This window comes from Oncorhynchus keta, chromosome 34 (assembly GCF_023373465.1).
Source record: "Oncorhynchus keta strain PuntledgeMale-10-30-2019 chromosome 34, Oket_V2, whole genome shotgun sequence".
In the NCBI taxonomy this organism is placed as follows: domain Eukaryota; kingdom Metazoa; phylum Chordata; class Actinopteri; order Salmoniformes; family Salmonidae; genus Oncorhynchus; species Oncorhynchus keta.
This window is the reverse complement of record NC_068454.1, coordinates 13,192,824-13,216,410: the sequence shown is the minus strand read 5'-3', so window position 1 is coordinate 13,216,410 and position 23,587 is coordinate 13,192,824. Positions and strand designations below refer to the sequence as shown.

The 23,587-nt window shown below is 43.5% G+C and overlaps 1 protein-coding gene across 7 annotated transcripts in view; it reads right to left on the bottom strand.

Annotated features, from left to right (window-relative positions):
- Positions 1-203: 203 nt before the first annotated feature.
- LOC118366598 (inositol polyphosphate-4-phosphatase type I A-like) overlaps positions 204-23,587 on the bottom strand; it is a 70,542-nt gene continuing 47,158 nt past the window's right edge. For 4 of the 7 annotated variants that reach the window (XM_052493187.1, XM_052493188.1, XM_052493190.1 and 1 more), the window contains exons 8-25: positions 23,338-23,428; positions 22,934-23,081; positions 22,478-22,608; positions 19,895-19,999; positions 12,830-12,938; positions 12,350-12,367; positions 11,718-11,904; positions 10,786-11,091; positions 7,257-7,407; positions 6,836-6,979; positions 6,688-6,726; positions 6,312-6,484; positions 5,802-5,925; positions 4,011-4,278; positions 2,831-2,928; positions 2,608-2,720; positions 2,291-2,445; positions 204-1,953 (exon numbers count right to left, since the gene is read on the bottom strand). In XM_052493187.1, the coding sequence (XP_052349147.1) occupies positions 1,821-1,953; positions 2,291-2,445; positions 2,608-2,720; positions 2,831-2,928; positions 4,011-4,278; positions 5,802-5,925; positions 6,312-6,484; positions 6,688-6,726; positions 6,836-6,979; positions 7,257-7,407; positions 10,786-11,091; positions 11,718-11,904; positions 12,350-12,367; positions 12,830-12,938; positions 19,895-19,999; positions 22,478-22,608; positions 22,934-23,081; positions 23,338-23,428 (2,493 nt within the window). In that variant the 3' untranslated portion in view covers positions 204-1,820. The remainder of the gene's footprint in view (positions 1,954-2,290; positions 2,446-2,607; positions 2,721-2,830; positions 2,929-4,010; positions 4,279-5,801; positions 5,926-6,311; positions 6,485-6,687; positions 6,727-6,835; positions 6,980-7,256; positions 7,408-10,785; positions 11,092-11,717; positions 11,905-12,349; positions 12,368-12,829; positions 12,939-19,894; positions 20,000-22,477; positions 22,609-22,933; positions 23,082-23,337; positions 23,429-23,587) is intronic. The other 3 variants (XM_052493193.1, XM_052493192.1, XM_052493191.1) reach the window with 3 other exon arrangements.

The following is a 23,587-nucleotide window of genomic DNA, read 5'->3' as shown; positions in this document are numbered from 1 at the left end:
GACAGACTATAAAGACCAGAGGTATACTTTACATATCACAGACATGCAGACAGACAGACTATAAAGACCAGAGGTATACTTTACATATCACAGACATGCAGACAGACTATAAAGACCAGAGGTATACTTTACATATCACAGACATGCAGACAGACAGACTATAAAGACCAGAGGTATACTTTACATATCACAGAATATGGTGAAACAGTTTACTGCTCATATTTTAATTGTAAGTTACAGAGTTGAGGGGGAAAGCACATTTTACAGCAAAGCCTGTACCTGTACAGATACAGAGGTTTTCACCTGAAATTGTGTGGCTCAATACACACAAAGAAAAATACATGACATGTCAAATTAAATGGATAGAACTCGCAGCATTTTGGCAACTTTTTTCAGAAACTTTCAGTGCATCAATCAGCATCAATAATATTCAGCAAAATAACGTTTAAAAATGTTTTCCTAAATAAAAATAAACTGTCTCTATAATGTGCAATAAAAGCTATAGATAAACATGGAAACAGAAGCTAGTGAGGGGTTCACAGTACAATTTAACACATAACGCTGTGCATTTTAAACAGACTTCTTTCTATGCAGTGTACCAGTCCATTATATCCAAACGTACAATAATAATGTAAGGCTTGTCTATCTAACGCATTCAGCAGTAAGACACTTCTGTTTCTGTCCATCGGATGTACAAATAAAGCCGTGTTTTGTTGCTCCTGTGGTGGTCCAGTCCGCCAGGCGCCCTCTGTAGCGTCAGAGTGAGTTAGCTTCTATCAGTGTTGTAGTATTCCTCTGGGGTTCTTAAAAGAGATGAAACTCGCAGAGAAAAGCTGCCCACATAATATTTCTTATAACACTGGTCCTTACTCTAAGCTAATATGTTGTAGTTTGACTGAGTCTATAATTTGATTTAAAGTTAATATGCCTACCACCTAGGTCATGGATCTAAACATTACTTTATGAACAGACAGGGGTTGGGGGGAGTGCAAGATTTGGATACTATGTTATTTTTCAGTTGAATACAATCTACAAGCATGTGATCATATATTTTAATTGAGTTGTTTTTGGATGAATTTGGTTGTGTGTGAACCCCATCCATGCTTGCATCTAATATAGTGGAGCATTGTACCATGCACTCAATGACAAGATATACAACATAAAATAAACATGCAGTGGCCAAGGGAAAGATGAACCTTGTCACTGCAACTGTTTGACTCAGTAGAAAAACCAAAACACAGCATAGTGGCGCTCCATTTTGCACTAACCCTGTCCAGTAGCTGCATTATCATATACGTTTGGGATGGGTCTTCATACATCACAGATACAAGTGTCTACATCTAATCCTTGTGTATAATCATGAGCAAATAACACACTGATGCTCTGTACACAAAGGTTTTGTTCTCTTTAAATTGACTTCAGTGTAATTTTCACTTTGAAGTTCCATGAGAGACAGTGGTAAGAACCCAGGCACATGATAAGAGCTCTGAAAACAACTAAAACAACTGCAGCTCTACAACTAAAGTTTTTTTGACCTCAATACAATCTGTGACAATGTATTTCAAAAGCAGTTTTTAAGTTGTTGTTGTTGTTGTTGTGTGCGTGTAGTGGTTCTCATGCCATAACACAGAGATACTAATCGCAAAGGAGAGGGAAGCGCTATCAATCTACCACAGATAACATCAACAGTGAGTCAGCACTATAGAAAGGGATCGGTTGCTTTCATGAAGTTATTTTGTTTTTATGTTGTTGTTGACGTTGATATTGTCTAGTCTCTGTCCCCTTCTATTGGCTACTTCGAGAGATGGGCAGCTGTCCAATCAGGTATCTACTTTCCCATAGGTGCCCTCAGGGGGGCGGTACTGTTTGGGAAAGGCCTTCAGCTGGAGGGAGTTGAAGGCGTATTTACGACATCCTACATTCTTCATGGTGTTCTCTCGTCTGCAGCCCTCACTGTTGGAAGGAGGAGAGGAGAGGAAAGAGAAGGAGGGAGGAGGGAAGAAGAGGGGAGGGGAGCAGAGAGGAGAGAAAAGGAGAGGAGAGAGACGGAAAGGAGGGTAGAGCGAATGAGAGGGGAAGGAGAGGAAAGAGAATGAGAGGGGGGAGGGGAGGGAAGAGGCCAGGAGAGAGAAGGATAGGGGGAGGGTTTAAAAGATCAATTGGAGATGGAGTTATATTACATGAAGTTATTATAAACATGGACAGAATTCTTTATTTTCCTCTAATTCTACATGGTAGACGTTACAATGTCGTGTCTCTTTTTGTTCAGGCAGTTGTGTGGCTGGCTCACCTGCGCATGCAGTCGAGGGCCTGGAAGAAGACCTGTGGGGCCATGGCGTGCTCCTGCTGGAGTATCAGACACTGCTCCAGGGTTAGAGACATGGCTGTACGATCCTTAGCACTCTTACAGCTGGTGAAACGCACGCCGTTCAGACGCCGACACACCTGGGAAGGGAGAGAGCGAGAGACGGAGAGAGAGAGAAAGAAGTGGGGAGCAGAGGAGAATGGGTGAAAGTAGAGAGTCAGGCAAAGACTTCAGCTCATTCAGAGTGCTACAAAATAGGATCTTGTGGAGAGAGAGAGAGAAAAAGGGGAGAATGTCTCTACCTCCGCTGCCTGCCACAGGATCTCTACGTTCTTGCTCTTCCTGGCACTGATGTTCTGACCGAGCAGCTTCAGCAGCTCAGGCAGGCTGGTCTGACTACGGGTACGAGGGAGGCCTGAAGAGGAGAGAGAAGAGAGGATTATTGCACTGACATACATTTTAGGAACCCGGTTGTTGCCCACTTAATTAAGGGTTGAGGTTAAGATGAGGTTGTTTATGACTCACAGTCCTCAGGCAGGACCTCTTTGTACTGGTCGTAGTAGGAGCTGAGACGAGCCATATTCTCCATGTTAATCACCTCCTGGAGAGATGTGTCTCCAAACCTATAAATACACAGATCGACAGACAGACAGACAGACAGACAGACAGACAGACAGACAGACAGACAGACAGACAGACAGACAGATTGTATTTTATTCACGGTATTGCTCATTAAGCAAAGCTACAACACATCAGCATTTCTTAACAAGCACTTTGTGCAACTCGTGATTATTGGAGGTAACCTTCATCAATCAAATGGTATTACCACAAATATTAGCTGGCCGCCGTTGCCATGGTAACACAACTTTTGACTACTCCTCTCTTACATTGTGCTGCTGGTCCTCCCTCCATCACCTCTCCTCCCTCCCTCCACCACCCCTCCATCACCTCTCGTCCCTCCCTCCATCCATCCATCCATCTCCCTCCCTCCCTCCCTCCCTCCCTCCCTCCCTCCCTCCCTCCCTCCCTCCCTCCCCCTCCCTCCCTCCCTCCCTCCCTCCCTCCCTCCCTCCCTCCCTCCCTCCCTCTCTCCATCACCTCTCCTCCCTCCACCACCCCTCCATCACCTCTCGTCCCTCCCTCCCTCCATCCATCCATCACCTCCCTCCCTCCCTCTCTCCATCACCTCTCCTCCCTCCACCACCCCTCCCTCCCTCCCTCCCTCCCTCCCTCCCTCCCTCCCTCCCTCCCTCCCTCCCTCCCTCCCTCCCTCTCTCCATCACCTCTCCTCCCTCCACCACCCCTCCATCACCTCTCGTCCCTCCCTCCCTCCATCCATCCATCCATCACCTCCCTCCCTCCCTCTCTCCATCACCTCTCCTCCCTCCACCACCCCTCCATCACCTCTTGTCCCTCCCTCCCTCCCTCCATCCATCACCTCCCTCCCTCCCTCCTTCCATCACCTCCCTCCCTCCCTCCCTCCCTCCCTCCCTCCCTCCCTCCCTCCCTCCCTCCCTCCCTCCCTCCCTCCCTCCCCCCCCTCCCTTCACCACCCCTCCATCACCTCTCCTCCCTCCATCACTTCCATCACTTCTCCTACCTCCACCCTCCAACACCCCTCCACCCTTCATCACCCCTACATCACCTCTCCTCCCTCCATCACCTCTCCTCATCTTTCCTCCCCTCTCCTTTCTTGTTCACTCACTTCTCTGCCAGTGTCTGCTGTTCATTGATTCCCACATTGAAGAGAACAGGCTGCACCCGCAGCAGCATGCCGTTCTGGATCTCCCGCGGCAACGCATCAAACATCGGCGCTGGTAACGGAACCCTGACGTTGAAGCCGTCCCGGTTCCCGGTGATGACAGGCAGCATGTCTGGGCCGAAGACCGAGGTTGCCTGGGTGACTTTAAAGGTGACGTTCCGCAGATCCATCACGCCAACACTCATGTCCTCCAACATGGCCAGCTCATCCCCTTTAAGATTGAAGAGAACAAGTGGTCAGAGTAGATTTCAGTGGTCATAATTTAAGAGTAAGGGGTCAGAGTAGGTTTCAGTGGTCATAATTTAAGAGTAAGGGGTCAGAGTAGGTTTCAGTGGTCATAATTTAAGAGTAAGGGGTCAGAGTAGGTTTCAGTGGTCATAATTTAAGAGTAAGGGGTCAGAGTAGATTTCAGTGGTCATAATTTAAGAGTAAGGGGTCAGAGTAGGTTTCAGTGGTCATAATTTAAGAGTAAGGGGTCAGAGTAGATTTCAGTGGTCATAATTTAAGAGTAAGGGGTCAGAGTGGATTTCAGTGGTCATAATTTAAGAGTAAGGGGTCAGAGTAGGTTTCAGTGGTCATAATTTAAGAGTAAGGGGTCAGAGTAGATTTCAGTGGTCATAATTTAAGAGTAAGGGGTCAGAGTAGATTTCAGTGGTCATAATTTAAGAGTAAGGGGTCAGAGTAGGTTTCAGTGGTCATAATTTAAGAGTAAGGGGTCAGAATAGGTTTCAGTGGTCATAATTTAAGATTAAGGGGTCAGAGTAGGTTTCAGTGGTCATGATTTAAGAGTAAGGGGTCAGAGTAGGTTTCAGTGGTCATAATTTAAGAGTAAGGGGTCAGAGTAGGTTTCAGTGGTCATAATTTAAGAGAAACGGGTCAGAGTAGGTTTCAGTGGTCATAATTTAAGATTAAGGGGTCAGAGTAGGTTTCAGTGGTCATGATTTAAGAGTAAGGGGTCAGAGTAGGTTTCAGTGGTCATAATTTAAGAGTAAGGGGTCAGAGTAGGTTTCAGTGGTCATAATTTAAGAGAAACGGGTCAGAGTAGGTTTCAGTGGTCATAATTTAAGATTAAGGGGTCAGAGTAGGTTTCAGTGGTCATGATTTAAGAGTAAGGGGTCAGAGTAGGTTTCAGTGGTCATAATTTAAGAGTAAGGGGTCAGAGTAGGTTTCAGTGGTCATAATTTAAGAGTAAGGGGTCAGAGTAGGTTTCAGTGGTCATAATTTTAGAGTAAGGGGTCAGAGTAGGTTTCAGTGGTCATAATGTAAGAGTAAGGTGTCAGAGTAGGTTTCAGTGGTCATAATTTAAGAGTAAGGGGTCAGAGTAGGTTTCAGTGGTCATGATTTAAGAGTAAGGGGTCAGAGTAGGTTTCAGTGGTCATCATTTAAGAGTAAGGGGTCAGAGTAGGTTCCAGTGGTCATAATTTAAGAGAAAGGGGTCAGAGTAGGTTTCAGTGGTCATAATTTAAGAGAAAGGGGTCAGAGTAGATTTCAGTGGTCATAATTTAAGAGAAAGGGGTCAGAGTAGATTTCAGTTGTCATTTAAAAAATAAAAAAGTGGGTTTCAAATCAACATAATCATGTGTGCCTGTGTGTGTATATTTTCATTAAAGAAAACACAAGAACCGCATGCACACACACACACACACACACACACACACACACACACACACACACACACACACACACACACACACACACACACACACACACACACACACACGGGCAGGAGGTTACCATAGGTGCTAAGCAGGCCCTCATGCTGGACCAGCAGGCCGATGGTGTGGAGCTGCCTGAGGAAGCCGTCGTCACAGAGACAGTTCCTCAGCTTGATGACGAAGCCACAGATCAGAGCTGACAGCTACATAGTGGAAAACACCAATACAACTGTCAATAACCTATACAACTATAATCATCTATATAATCATCTGTCAAACATCTATAATAACAATGTTATTGATCAATTCAATAACAATGTATATTATAGAACAGCAATTAAATCCATCTAGTTATGCTGCAGTGCAAGAGTGGTTATGTGTGAGTGTGTACACACACATGCATGTACCTGCGCGCGCGCGCGTGTGTGTGTGTGTGTGTGTGTGTGTGTGTGTGTGTGTGTGTGTGTGTGTGTGTGTGTGTGTGTGTGTGTGTGTGTGTGTGTGTGTGTGTGTGTGTGTGTGTGTGTGTGTGTGTGTGTGTGTGTGTGTGTGTGTGTGTGTGTGTGTGTGTGTGTGTGTGTAAACCCACCGTCTGACAGAAGACCACATCTCTTCGGTACTGTAGCGTGAGGTTCATGGCGATGGTGGGAGCACTGTCCTGCATTAAGAGGAACACCATGGACTTCTTAGCCTTGTCACTCATCAGAGACACACACTCCAACAGGGTGGTCAGGAGAGGGTACAACGCATCACTCCATTCACCTGGTACAGACAGGAGAGAGTTATACACTATATAAGCACAGACATTTACACACACACACACACACACACACACACACACACACACACACACACACACACACACACACACACACACACACACACACACACACACACACACACACACACACACACACACACACACACACACACACACACACACACACACACAATCTTGCTCCTACCTGGGGAGGGCTTTTCTTTTTCTATGTCTGGGCTGCTGTCTAGAGGGGAGAGAAGAGCATAACATCAGTGTTATAACATCAGTGTTTATGTCTGCTAGTCAAAGAATTATGTAACAATATAGAACAGTCAAAGTGGCCGTGAACCTACAGTGCTTTTGTCTTTCATGGTTTGATTGACATGTGGTGCTCAGATGAGGGAATGATGACAATGATGATGATGATGGAGGAAGTAGAGATGATGAAGATGACGATCCAGGGTGTATCCAGAAGGCTTCCCTGTTTCCATGGATACCTCATGGGATTCACACACATTCACTTTTATCCCCTAACCTCAACTTCTAAACCAATACACCCACCCGGCCACACATCTACCCACCCACCCATCCATCAATCATTCCCAAACACAGGTTATTGGACATTTTTGCAAATGCATTACAAATAAAAAACTGAAATACCTTCCCTCAATCAGTTAGTTTGAAAATCAGGAGATGCAAGAATGACTAGTTAAATAGCCTATTTCACTTCAATAGATCCATTTGACTAGTATGTGAATGTATGTGTATGCTTACTTCTCTTAGTAACAGCGTTGGTCAGCTGCTGAGCATCCAGGAACACATCCTCACTGCTGCTGTCACTCTGCAGCCTGTCTTTGGCCAGCAGTCTTTCCACCCTCTGGATCACACAGTCCAGACTCTTATCTACATTTAACCACACCTTCTCCTGGAGGGTAGAGAGGGTGGGTCAGAGGGCCGGGTGGAGGGAGAGCGCCACAGAAAGATAGAGGGATGAAATATGAAATAAACGTTGTATATACAGTCGTGGCCAAAAGTTTTGAGAATGACACAAATATAAATTTTCACAAAGTCTGCTGCCTCAATTTGTATGATGGCAATTTGCATATACTCCAGAATGTTATGAAGAGTGATCAGATGAATTGCAATTAATTGCAAACTCCCTCTTTGCCATACAAATAAACTGAATCCCCCAAAATCATTTCCACTGCATTTCAGCCCTGCCACAAAAGGACCAGCTGACATCATGTAATTGATTCTCTTGTTAAAACTTCTTTGGGGTAGGGGGCAGTATTTGGTAGCTTGGATGAAAAACGTGCCCAAATTAACCTGCCTGCTACTCAGCCGTAAAAGCTAGGATATGCATATACTTAGTACATTTGGATAGAAAACACTCTGTAGTTTCTAAAACTGTTTGAATGATGTCTATGAGTATAACAGAACTCATAAGGCAGGCAAAAACCTTAGAAAAAATCCAACCAGGAAGTGGGAAATCTGAGGTTTGTAGTTTTTCAACTCAGCGTCCATTGATGATACAGGGTGATATTAGTTATGTTTCACTTCCCAAGGCTTCCACTAGATGTCAACAGTATTTACAACCTGTTTTGAGGATTTTACTCTAAAGGAGGGGCTCATAAGGGCTCTTTGAGTGAGTGGTTTGGCAGAGTGCCACAGCCTCGGTCTGGCGCACTCACGTGAAAGGTAGCTACGTTCCACTTCATTTGTACAGACAAAGGAATTGTCTGGTTGGAACATTATGAAGTTTTATGTTAAAAACATCCTAAAGATTGATTCCATACTTAGTTTGGCATGTTTCTACGGGCTGTAACGGAACTTTTTGAACTTTTCATCCGACGTTCGGCGCGACATGAACGTGCTTTGGATTTGTTTACCAAACGCCCTAACAAAAGAAGATATTTGGACATAAATGATGGACATTATCGAACAAATCAAACATTTATGGTGGAACTGGGATTCCTGGGAGTGCATTCTGATGAAGATAATCAAAGGTAAGTGAATATTTAAAATGCTATTTCTGAGTAATGTTGACTACCCAATATGGCGGGTATCTTTTTGGCTGCTTTGTTGACTAAAGGCTTATTGTCTAAAGGCTCAGATTATTGCATGGTTTGCTTTCTCCGTAAAGTTTTTTTGAAATCTGACACAGCAAGAAGTTTAAGTTCCATGTATAATAGTCGTATCTTTATCAATGTTTATTATGAGTATTTCTGTAAATTGATGTGGCTCTCTGCAATATCACCTCATGTTTCAGAACTACTGAATGTAACACGCCAATGTAAACTCAATTTTTTAATTTTTTTTATTCATTTTAAATATGAACCTAATCAAACAAAACATACATGTATTGTGTAACATGAAGTCCTGTGAGTGTCATCTGATGAAGATCATCAAAGGTTAGTGATTAATTTTATCTCTATTTCTGCTTTTTGTGACTCCTCTCTTTGGCTGGAAAAATGGCTGTGTTTTTCTGTGACTTGGCTCTGACCTAACATAATTGTTTGTGGTGCTTTCGCTGTAAATCCTTTTTGAAATCGGACACTGTGGTGGAATTAACAATAAGTATATCTTTAAAATGGTGTAAAATACTTGTATGCTTGAGGAATTTTAATTATGAGATTTTTGTTGTTTTGAATTTGGCGCCCTGCACTTTCACTGGCTGTTGCGGGGGGGTCCGCTAGTCCTAGACAGGTTAACACAGGTGTGAGTGTTGACGAGGACAGGGCTGGAGATCACTCTGTCATGCTGATTGATTTCGAATAACAGACTGGAAGCGTCAAAAGGAGGGTGGTGCTTGGAATCATTGTTCTTCCTCTGTCAACCATGGTTACCTGCAAAGAAACACGTGCCGTCATCATTGCTTTGCCCAAAAAGGGCTTCACAGGCAAGAATGTTGCTGCCAGTAAGATTGCAACCATTTATTGGATCATCAAGAACTTCAAGGAGAGCAGTTGAATTGTTGTGAAGAAGGCTTCAGGGTGCCCAAGAATGTCCAGCAAGCACCAGGACTGTCTCCTAAAGTTGATTCAGCTGCAGGATAAGGGCACCACCAGTACAGCTTGCTCAGGAATGGCAGCAGACAAGTGTGAGTGCATCTTTTTATTTTACCTTTATTTAACTAGGCAAGTCAGTTAAGAACAAATTCTTATTTTCAATGACGGCCTAGGAACAGTGGGTTAAATGCCTGTTCAGTGGCAGAACAACAGATTGGTACCTTGTCAGTTCAGGGATTCGAACTTGCAACCTTTTGGTTACTAATCCAACACTCTAACCACCAGGCTACCATGCCGCCCCGCTCTAACCATTAGGTTATCTTCACGCACAGTGAGGTGAAGACTTTTGGAGGATTGCCTGGTGTCAAGAAGGGCGGCGAAGAAGCCACTTCTCTCCAGGAAAAACATCAGGGACAGACTGATATTCTGCTAAAGGAACGGAGATTGGACTGCTGGGGACTGGGGTAAAGTCATTTTCTCTGATGATTCCCCTTTCTGATTGTTTGTGGCGTCCAGAAAAAAGCTTGTCCGGAGAAGACAAGGTGAGCATTACCATCAGTGCTGTGTCATGCCAACAGTAAAGCATCCTGAGACCATTCATGTGTGGGGTTGCTTCTCAGACAAGGGAGTGGACTCACTCACAATTTTGCCTTTTAACACAGCCATGAATAAAGAATGGTACCAACACATCCTCCGAGAGCAACTTCTCCCAACCATCCAGGAACAGTTTGGTGACGAACAATGTATTTTCCAGAATGATGGAGCACCTTGCCATAAGGCAAAAGTGATAACTAAGTGGTTCGGGGAACAAAACATCGATATTTTGGGTCCATGGCCAGGAAACTCCCCAGACCTTAATCCCATTGAGAACTTGTGGTCAATCCTCAAGAGGCGGGTGGACAAACAAAACCCCACAAATTCTGACAAACTCCAAGCATTGGTTATGCAAGAATGAGCTGCCATCAGTCAGGATGTGGCCCAGAAGTTAATTGACAGAATGCCAGGGCGGATTGCAGAGGTCTTGAAAAAGAAGTGTCAACACTACAAATATTGACTCTTTGCATCAACTTCATGTAATTGTCAATAAAAGCCTTTGCCACTTGTGAAATGCTTGTAATTATACTTCAGCACTCCATAGTAACATCTGACAAAAATATCTAAAGACACTGAAGCAGCAAGCTTTGTGAAAATGTATATTTGTGCCATTCTCAAAACTTCAGGCCCAGACTGTACATTCTATACAATATTGTTGTTATTCTCAATTGTTGAACAGAAAATTATCAATGTCTCCTTACCCAGTCCTCCTCATGCCAATCAGCCTGTAGGGAGGAGCGCTTGCCTCTCCCCCTCTCTCCCTCCACGTATACTGAGTGGCGAGGGGAGATGGAGTGACGCGAGGGGGAGGTGGATTGGCGTGAGGGGGAGGTAGAGGAGCGACAGGGTGAGGTAGATGAGTGACAGGGGGAGCGGGATGGAGAGGGGGTGAGGGACGATGGGGAGGGAGTGCCCTTCTGGACGATGCATTCTGGCCGGGCGGCAGTAAGGGCTAGGATGGCTGAGGACAGCAGCTTAGAGTCACAGACTGTCACCAACTGACGAGTCTGGAGAAGGGGAGAGAGATGGAGGAGAGACAGGGAGAGAAGAAGAGACAGGGAGAGAAGAAGAGACATGGAGGAGAGACATGGAGGAGAGAGGGAGAAGAGGAGAGAGATGGAGGAGAGGCAGGGAGAGAAGAGAAAGGGAGAGGAGAGACATGGAGGAGAGACATGGAGGAGAGAGGGAGAAGAGGAGAGAGATGGAGGAGAGGCAAGGAGAGAAGAGAAAGGGAGAGGAGAGACATGGAGGAGAGACATGGAGGAGAGACATGGAGGAGAGACATGGAGGAGAGACATGGAGGAGGGACATGGAGGAGAGACATGGAGGAGAGACAAGGAGGAGAGACATGGAGGAGAGGCAGGGAGAGAAGAGAAAGGGAGAGGAGAGACATGGAGGAGAGACATGGAGGAGACACATGGAGGAGAGACATGGAGGAGAGGCAAGGAGTGAGATGGAATAGAGACAGGGAGAGGAGGAGACAGGGAAATATACAGTATAATAGTGTGTATTAATACAGTGAAATACATTCATTGCATAGATACATGAGGGCATTTCTCAATGCTTCTTTCCCTTCTCTTCTCCCTCCCTCCTTCTCCCTCCCCTCCTCCCCCCCTCTCTCCCCCTCTCCTACCTTCTCTGAGAGGATGGCGAGGGTTCTCTCCAGAGTGTTGGCTGAGCGTTCCTTGGCAGCGCGGGACAAACGTTCGGTGTAGTAGCAAACCTGAGTCTTCAAAGTGTTGACCTGACCAATCAGCTCCTTCGCTCTCAACACGTCCCGAGGCAGGTAGGCCACCGGCTTAGAGCTAGACCCAGAACTGCTGCAAGGTGTGTGTGAATATGTGAGTGAGAGTGAGAGAGAGAGATAGAGATAAAGAGAGAGTGATAAAGAGAGAGAGAGAGAGAGAGATAAAGAGAGAGAGAGATAAAGAGAGAGAGAGAGATAAAGAGAGAGAGAGAGAGAGAGAGAGAGAGAGAGAGAGAGAGAGAGAGAGAGAGAGAGAGAGAGAGAGAGAGAGAAAGAGAGAGATAAAGATAAAGAGAGAGATAAAGAGAGAGAGAGATAAAGAGAGAGAGAGAGATAAAGAGAGAGAGATAAAGAGAGCGAGAGAGATAAAGAGAGAGATAAAGAGAGAGAGAGAGAGAGAGAAAGAGAGATCCGGAGTGAAAAGATGCTGACACGTGCAGATTTAAAACAATGTTATACAGAGCATAAACACATCTACCCACAATGCATGCATAAACAGACCAGGTGACAGAGCTCACCATTCCTCCTCATATGCGCTGATCAGAAAGCAAGAAAAAAAGGACACAATTCAGTCAAAGGTTCTACATCTAAATGAATGACAACAATGAAATGTGGAACTGTTGTGCCTATAGCAGGATTTCTTGATTGATTGATATTATTCGGACCCCAAAATCTTCTCAGCAAAAAATAAATAAATAAATTGATAATTTTGGTTGGACATAAAAGCCTGTACAATCACAAGGGAATCATCTGAAAATGATTTAAATTACAAAATCTGTTCTCAAGTATTCCCATGCATGAATAGAGAGGCAAATGTGATCATATCCCAATGTGATCAAGATGTAAAGTTATTCTTTCTTTGTCAAATAGTTTATCTGTTTGGGCTTTGTGTACAAATGATTTAGAACTATGTTCCGGCCCCCAACCGTTAACTCAAGGAAAAATAGAGTCTGCGACTGAAAGTAATTTGGGATAGCTGGTCTATTGCCGGTACTCACTGTTTCCTAGCCTCCTCAAACTTGTGGATGAGTTTCCGGAGACCACAGTGCTTAAAGCCTTGGTAGTGGGCTGCTGGAGCCCCTATAGTTACTACGTCATAGGTTCTGTCTAGGAAAGGAGACGGAGGGAAGTGGAGGGAGGAGGAGAGAGGGGAGAAAGGGAGGTGGAGGGGAAGAGAGTACTTTTAGACAGATATAAACAGAGAATTACATTGAGCCAGATTGATATAATTATGGATATAAAGGACATAGAGACTGATAGATATAACAGGTCTTCTACTATAGAGACGGATAGATATAACAGGTCTTCTACTATAGAGACTGATAGATATGACAGGTCCCCTACCATAGAGACTGATAGATATACAGGTCCCCTACCATAGAGACTGATAGATATAACAGGTCCCCTACCATAGAGACTGATAGATATAACAGGTCCCCTACCATAGAGACTGATAGATATAACAGGTCTTCTACTATAGAGTCTGATAGATATAACAGGTCCCCTACCATAGAGACTGATAGATATAACAGGTCCCCTACCATAGAGACTGATAGATATAACAGGTCCCCTACCATAGAGACTGATAGATATAACAGGTCCCCTACCATAGAGTCTGATAGATATAACAGGTCCCCTACCATAGAGACTGATAGATATAACAGGTCCCCTACCATAGAGACTGATAGATATAACAGGTCCCCTACCATAGAGACTGATAGATATAACAGGTCCCCTACCATAGAGACTGATAGATATAACAGGTCCCCTACCATAGAGACTGATAGATATAACAGGTCTTCTACTATAGAGACTGATAGATATAACAGGTCCCCTACCATAGAGACTGATAGATATAACAGGTCCCCTACCATAGAGACTGATAGATATAACAGGTCCCCTACCATAGAGACTGATAGATATAACAGGTCCCCTACCATAGAGACTGATAGATATAACAGGTCCCCTACCATAGAGACTGATAGATATAACAGGTCCCCTACCATAGAGACTGATAGATATAACAGGTCCCCTACCATAGAGACTGATAGATATAACAGGTCCCCTACCCATAGAGACTGATAGATATAACAGGTCCCCTACCATAGAGACTGATAGATATAACAGGTCCCCTACCATAGAGACTGATAGATATAACAGGTCCCCTACCATAGAGACTGATAGATATAACAGGTCCCCTACCATAGAGACTGATAGATATAACAGGTCCCCTACCATAGAGACTGATAGATATAACAGGTCCCCTACCATAGAGACTGATAGATATAACAGGTCCCCTACCATAGAGTCTGATAGATATAACAAGTCCCCTACCATAGAGACTGATAGATATAACAGGTCCCCTACCATAGAGACTGATAGATATAACAGGTCCCCTACCATAGAGACTGATAGATATAACAGGTCCCTGATAGATATAACAGGTCCCCTACCATAGAGACTGATAGATATAACAGGTCCCCTACCATAGAGACTGATAGATATAACAGGTCCCCTACCATAGAGACTGATAGATATAACAAGTCCCCTACCATAGAGACTGATAGATATAACAGGTCCCCTACCATAGAGACTGATAGATATAACAGGTCCCCTACCATAGAGACTGATAGATATAACAGGTCCCCTACCATAGAGACTGATAGATATAACAGGTCCCCTACCATAGAGACTGATAGATATAACAGGTCCCCTACCATAGAGACTGATAGATATAACAAGTCCCCTACCATAGAGACTGATAGATATAACAGGTCCCCTACCATAGAGACTGATAGATATAACAGGTCCCCTACCATAGAGACTGATAGATATAACAGGTCCCCTACCATAGAGACTGATAGATATAACAGGTCCCCTACCATAGAGACTGATAGATATAACAGGTCCCCTACCATAGAGACTGATAGATATAACAGGTCCCCTACCATAGAGACTGATAGATATAACAGGTCCCCTACCATAGAGACTGATAGATATAACAGGTCCCCTACCATAGAGACTGATAGATATAACAGGTCCCCTACCATAGAGACTGATAGATATAACAGGTCCCCTACCATAGAGACTGATAGATATAACAGGTCCCCTACCATAGAGACTGATAGATATAACAGGTCCCCTACCATAGAGACTGATAGATATAACAGGTCCCCTACCATAGAGACTGATAGATATAACAGGTCCCCTACCATAGAGACTGATAGATATAACAGGTCCCCTACCATAGAGACTGATAGATATAACAGGTCCCCTACCATAGAGACTGATAGATATAACAGGTCCCCTACCATAGAGACTGATAGATATAACAGGTCCCCTACCATAGAGACTGATACTGATATAACAGGTCCCCTACCATAGAGACTGATAGATATAACAGGTCCCCTACCATAGAGACTGATAGATATAACAGGTCCCCTACCATAGAGACTGATAGATATAACAGGTCCCCTACCATAGAGACTGATAGATATAACAGGTCCCCTACCATAGAGACTGATAGATATAACAGGTCCCCTACCATAGAGACTGATAGATATAACAGGTCCCCTACCATAGAGACTGATAGATATAACAGGTCCCCTACCATAGAGACTGATAGATATAACAGGTCCCCTACCATAGAGACTGATAGATATAACAGGTCCCCTACCATAGAGACTGATAGATATAACAGGTCCCCTACCATAGAGACTGATAGATATAACAGGTCCCCTACCATAGAGACTGATAGATATAACAGGTCCCCTACCATAGAGACTGATAGATATAACAGGTCCCCTACCATAGAGACTGATAGATATAACAGGTCCCCTACCATAGAGACTGATAGATATAACAGGTCCCCTACCATAGAGACTGATAGATATAACAGGTCCCCTACCATAGAGACTGATAGATATAACAGGTCCCCTACCATAGAGACTGATAGATATAACAGGTCCCCTACCATAGAGACTGATAGATATAACAGGTCCCCTACCATAGAGACTGATAGATATAACAGGTCCCTACCATAGAGACTGATAGATATAACAGGTCCCCTACCATAGAGACTGATAGATATAACAGGTCCCCTACCATAGAGACTGATAGATATAACAGGTCCCCTACCATAGAGACTGATAGATATAACAGGTCCCCTACCATAGAGACTGATAGATATAACAGGTCCCCTACCATAGAGACTGATAGATATAACAGGTCCCCTACCATAGAGACTGATAGATATAACAGGTCCCCTACCATAGAGACTGATAGATATAACAGGTCCCCTACCATAGAGACTGATAGATATAACAGGTCCCCTACCATAGAGACTGATAGATATAACAGGTCCCCTACCATAGAGACTGATAGATATAACAGGTCCCCTACCATAGAGACTGATAGATATAACAGGTCCCCTACCATAGAGACTGATAGATATAACAGGTCCCCTACCATAGAGACTGATAGATATAACAGGTCCCCTACCATAGAGACTGATAGATATAACAGGTCCCCTACCATAGAGACTGATAGATATAACAGGTCCCCTACCATAGAGACTGATAGATATAACAGGTCCCCTACCATAGAGACTGATAGATATAACAGGTCCCCTACCATAGAGACTGATAGATATAACAGGTCCCCTACCATAGAGACTGATAGATATAACAGGTCCCCTACCATAGAGACTGATAGATATAACAGGTCCCCTACCATAGAGACTGATAGATATAACAGGTCCCCTACCATAGAGACTGATAGATATAACAGGTCCCCTACCATAGAGACTGATAGATATAACAGGTCCCCTACCATAGAGACTGATAGATATAACAGGTCCCCTACCATAGAGACTGATAGATATAACAGGTCCCCTACCATAGAGACTGATAGATATAACAGGTCCCCTACCATAGAGACTGATAGATATAACAGGTCCCCTACCATAGAGACTGATAGATATAACAGGTCCCCTACCATAGAGACTGATAGATATAACAGGTCCCCTACCATAGAGACTGATAGATATAACAGGTCCCCTACCATAGAGACTGATAGATATAACAGGTCCCCTACCATAGAGACTGATAGATATAACAGGTCCCCTACCATAGAGACTGATAGATATAACAGGTCCCCTACCATAGAGACTGATAGATATAACAGGTCCCCTACCATAGAGACTGATAGATATAACAGGTCCCCTACCATAGAGACTGATAGATATAACAGGTCCCCTACCATAGAGACTGATAGATATAACAGGTCCCCTACCATAGAGACTGATAGATATAACAGGTCCCCTACCATAGAGACTGATAGATATAACAGGTCCCCTACCATAGAGACTGATAGATATAACAGGTCCCCTACCATAGAGACTGATAGATATAACAGGTCTTCTACTATAGAGACGGATAGATATAACAGGTCCCCTACCATAGAGACTGATAGATATAACAGGTCCCCTACCATAGAGACTGATAGATATAACAGGTCCCCTACCATAGAGACTGATAGATATAACAGGTCCCCTACCATAGAGACTGATAGATATAACAGGTCCCCTACCATAGAGACTGATAGATATAACAGGTCCCCTACCATAGAGACTGATAGATATACAGGTCCCCTACCATAGAGACTGATAGATATAACAGGTCCCCTACCATAGAGACTGATAGATATACAGGTCCCCTACCATAGAGACTGATAGATATAACAGGTCCCCTACCATAGAGACTGATAGATATACAGGTCCCCTACCATAGAGACTGATAGATATAACAGGTCCCCTACCATAGAGACTGATAGATATAACAGGTCCCCTACCATAGAGACTGATAGATATAACAGGTCCCCTACCATAGAGACTGATAGATATAACAGGTCCCCTACCATAGAGACTGATAGATATAACAGGTCCCCTACCATAGAGACTGATAGATATAACAGGTCCCCTACCATAGAGACTGATAGATATAACAGGTCCCCTACCATAGAGACTGATAGATATAACAGGTCCCCTACCATAGAGACTGATAGATATAACAGGTCCCCTACCATAGAGACTGATAGATATAACAGGTCCCCTACCATAGAGACTGATAGATATAACAGGTCCCCTACCATAGAGACTGATAGATATAACAGGTCCCCTACCATAGAGACTGATAGATATAACAGGTCCCCTACCATAGAGACTGATAGATATAACAGGTCCCCTACCATAGAGACTGATAGATATAACAGGTCCCCTACCATAGAGACTGATAGATATAACAGGTCCCCTACCATAGAGACTGATAGATATAACAGGTCCCCTACCATAGAGACTGATAGATATAACAGGTCTTCTACTATAGAGACTGATAGATATAACAGGTCCCCTACCATAGAGACTGATAGATATACAGGTCCCCTACCATAGAGACTGATAGATATAACAGGTCCCCTACCATAGAGACTGATAGATATAACAGGTCCCCTACCATAGAGACTGATAGATATAACAAGTCCCCTACCATAGAGACTGATAGATATAACAGGTCCCCTACCATAGAGACTGATAGATATAACAGGTCCCCTACCATAGAGACCGATAGATATAACAGGTCCCCTACCATAGAGACTGATAGATATAACAGGTCCCCTACCATAGAGACTGATAGATATAACAGGTCCCCTACCATAGAGACTGATAGATATAACAGGTCCCCTACCATAGAGACTGATAGATATAACAGGTCCCCTACCATAGAGACTGATAGATATAACAGGTCCCCTACCATAGAGACTGATAGATATAACAGGTCCCCTACCATAGAGACTGATAGATATAACAGGTCCCCTACCATAGAGACTGATAGATATAACAGGTCCCCTACCATAGAGACTGATAGATATAACAGGTCCCCTACCATAGAGACTGATAGATATAACAGGTCCCCTACCATAGAGACTGATAGATATAACAGGTCCCCTACCATAGAGACTGATAGATATAACAGGTCCCCTACCATAGAGACTGATAGATATAACAGGTCCCCTACCATAGAGACTGATAGATATAACAGGTCTTCTACCATAGAGACTGATAGGTCCCCTACTATAGAGACTGATAGATATAACAGGTCCCCTACCATAGAGACTGATAGATATAACAGGTCCCCTACCATAGAGACTGATAGATATAACAGGTCCCCTACCATAGAGACTGATAGATATAACAGGTCCCCTACCATAGAGACTGATAGATATAACAGGTCCCCTACCATAGAGACTGATAGATATAACAGGTCCCCTACCATAGAGACTGATAGATATAACAGGTCCCCCCATAGAGACCATAGAGACTAGAGACTGATAGATATAACAGGTCCCCTACCATAGAGACTGATAGATATAACAGGTCCCCTACCATAGAGACTGATAGATATACAGGTCCCCTACCATAGAGACTGATAGATATAACAGGTCCCCTACCATAGAGACTGATAGATATAACAGGTCCCCTACCATAGAGACTGATAGATATAACAGGTCCCCTACCATAGAGACTGATAGATATAACAGGTCCCCTACCATAGAGACTGATAGATATACAGGTCCCCTACCATAGAGACTGATAGATATAACAGGTCCCCTACCATAGAGACTGATAGATATAACAGGTCCCCTACCATAGAGACTGATAGATATAACAGGTCCCCTACCATAGAGACTGATAGATATAACAGGTCCCCTACCATAGAGACTGATAGATATAACAGGTCCCCTACCATAGAGACTGATAGATATAACAGGTCCCCTACCATAGAGACTGATAGATATAACAGGTCCCCTACCATAGAGACTGATAGATATAACAGGTCCCCTACCATAGAGACTGATAGATATAACAGGTCCCCTACCATAGAGACTGATAGATATAACAGGTCCCCTACCATAGAGACTGATAGATATAACAGGTCCCCTACCGTAGAGACTGATAGATATAACAGGTCCCCTACCATAGAGACTGATAGATATAACAGGTCCCCTACCATAGCCAGACTCTCCTTGTACTCTCATCCTCTGGACGTGCAGGTTAGTGGGGATGAACTCCAGCTTCTTCTCTGCTTTCAGAGTGCTGGATTTAAAGGATGGACCTGGAAGAGGAGTAGGTTGGAAATGTTATGATGATGCCGAAAACTGATAGTCTCTTCCTGTATGTTACTGATACCTCCTGTATGTTGCTGATACTTCCTGTATGTTACTGATACTTCCTGTATGTTACTGATACTTACTGTATGTTACTGATACTTCCTGTATGTTACTGATACTTCCTGTATGTTACTGATACTTCCTGTATGTTACTGATACTTACTGTATGTTACTGATAGGCTCTTCCTGTATGCTACTGATACTTCCTGTATGTTACTGATACTTCCTGTATGTTACTGATACTTCCTGTATGTTACTGATACTTACTGTATGTTACTGATAGGCTCTTCCTGTATGCTACTGATACTTCCTGTATGTTACTGATAGTCTCTTCCTGTATGTTACTGATAGTCTCTTCCTGTATGCTACTGATACTTCCTGTATGTTACTGATACTTCCTGTATGTTACTGATAGCCTCTTCCTGTATGTTACTGATACTTCCTGTATGTTACTGATACTTCCTGTATGTTACTGATAGTGTTGTACTGTACGCTATTGATAGTCTCGTCCAGCATGTTACTGAAGCGTTAGTGATATGAAATACACAATATATACAAAAGTATGAGTCCACCCTTCAAATGAGTGGATTCAGCTATTTCAGCCACACCCGTTGCTGACAGGTGTACAAAATCAAGCACACGCCATGCAATCGCCATAGACAAACATTGGCAATAGAATGGCCTTAGTGAAGAGCTCAGTGACTTTCAACGTGACACCGTCATAGGATGCCACCTTTCCAACAAGTCAGTTCATCAAATTTCTGCCCTGCTATAGAACTGCCCCGGGCAACTGTAAGTTATGTTGTTGTGAAGTGGAAACATCTAGAAGCAACAACCGCTCAGCTGTGAAGTGGTAGGCCACACAAGCTCATAGAATGGGACTGCCGAGTGCTGAAGCGTGTAGCGGGTAAAAATAATCTGTCCTCGGTTGCAACACTCACTACCGAGTTCCAAACTGCCTCTAGAAGCAACATCAGCACAATAACTGTTCGTCGGGAGCTTCATGAAATGGGTTTCCATGGCCGAGCAGCCGCACACAAGCCTAAGATTACTATGTGCAATGCCTAGCATCAGCTGGAGTGGCGTAAAGCTCGGTGCCATTGGACTCTGGAGCACTCTGCCCCAATGTACAGTGCCAACTGTAAAGTTTGGTGGAGGAGGAATAATGGTCTGGCGCTGTTTTTCATGGTTCGCTCCAGGCCCTTTAGTTCCAGTGAAGGGAAATCTTAACGCTACAGCATACAATGATATTCTAGACAATTCTGTGTTATGGCAGCAAACGGGAGTCCAACTCCATATTCATGCGCAGGATTTTGGAATGAGATGTTCGACAAGCAGGTCTCCACATACTTTTGGTCATGTACTGTATTATTTTATAGTGCTAACGGAGAAGGTTTCTGATATTCAGTACCAGCCAAAAGTTTGGACACACCTACTCATTCAAGGGTTTTTCTTTGTACTATTTTCTACATTGTAGAATAATAGTGAAGACATCAAAACTATGAAATAACACATATGGAATCATCTAGTAACCAAAAAAGTGTTACACAAATCAAATCAAAACATATTTTATACTTTAGATTCTTCAAAGTATCCACCCTTTGCCTTTATGACAGCTTTGCACACTCTTGACACATGATTCCATGTGTTATTTCATAGTTTTGATGTCATCACTACAATTCTACAATGTAGAAAATAGTAAAAATTAAGAAAAACCCTGGAATGAGTAGGTGTGTCCAAAATTTTGACTGGTACTGTACGTTAGTAGAATGTTATAGCATATCATTGCATAGCCCTATAAATAGTGCACCATATTGGTATTTATTTAAACGTTGACATTTACAGTATATAACGTAAAATGTTTGGTAAAATACTATGAATTTGGCGTACGATTCATACGGCTAATCATAGTGTTGTTGTTAACACTCGTTACTAACAACACTAATATTAGTAATGTGTTTTTAAAATGTGCAGACTTGCAGTCTGTTATGATGTTTTCTGGTATGTTGGTGTACAGCAGTGGAGGCTGCTGACGGGAGGACAGGTCATAATAATGTCTGGAACGGAGGAAATGGAATGGCATCATCATAGCATCAAAAACAAAACAAAAAACAACTGTAAAGACAGTTATTCGCAGCACTACTCAGTAAATGTAGCTCCTGTTTTTCCAGAATCAAACCCACAACAGTAACTTGATTAAGCCATTCTTAGTGCAAATTTAGACTAAATAAAAAGACCTAGCTAGCTAAGACAAAGTCAAACAGTTCCTTTAAAAATTGTAATTCATTTTCTCAAATCGTGTTTGTTGTATTTGATACCATTCCACTTATTCTGCTCCATCCAATAACACAAGCCCGTCCTCTCCAATGAAGGTGACACCAGCCTCCTGTGGTTGACAGTTCTATAAAGGTTAGGATGTTAACCTTTATATTGGTGCAGGTCGCTGATGGTCTCCTGGTAGGTGAGGATGATGGTCTGGTATTGAGAAATGATCTCCCTCCTCAGGTTCTCCCAACATGGAGATAACTCCCCCAACTCCTCCAGCTCACACACCCTACACACACACACACACACACACACACACACACACACACGCACGCACACACACACAAAATGTTAGTGTTCTACACACATTCACAGGCACACACACAAGCATGCATTCACACACACACACACACACACACACACACACACACACACACACACACACACACACACACACACACACACACACACACACACACACACAGTATAGTATTCTGCGGTACCTGGCAGCGTCTTCCTCCAGCAGTAGTTGACAAACTGTCGAGGGATGTGTAGAGAGAGGACGCTGTCAGACACACACACACACACTAACATAGTATAGTATTCTGCGGTACCTGGCAGCGTCCTCCTCCAGCAGTAGTTTGACAAACTGTCGAGGGATGTGTAGAGAGAGGACGCTGTCAGACATCTGCTCTAGAATCCTCAGGTGGTTTCCATCCGTGGTGGGGAATCGATACATACGAGACATGGTGCCCCCAAAAACTGACAGCAAAGCAACACACCAGTCAGAACATCTAGCAATCAATATAATCATTCATTACAGAATGTAATAAATGCATTCATCAATTAATCAATTAGCAAATCAATCAACGAATAAATCAGTGTCAGTCAGTCATAATTCCTAAATCTGTAGGAACTCTCAATGTAAACTCTCTGTACGCTAGGAATGATGAAGGAGTCTCACTCACACACTTTCCAAAAGAGAATCGCACACTGACACACACTGGAACACACTCACCAGCCTTAAGCAGTGTGTCTTTGCACAGAGATGCAGACTTGGCCCTGATGTTCACTGACTCAGTCAGGCTGTCATCCACTTGAAGCATCATCTGAGATACACAGAGAAAGGACATAATGACTGTTTGATTCACCATGGACACCCTTCAGTTGACCAGTGAGCTGAACAAACTGAGTGAAAGTAAAACATCCCTGTTTCTACCATGTGGATTTAACCTTTCTCCTTGTCCTTCTAGTCCACTGACCAGACT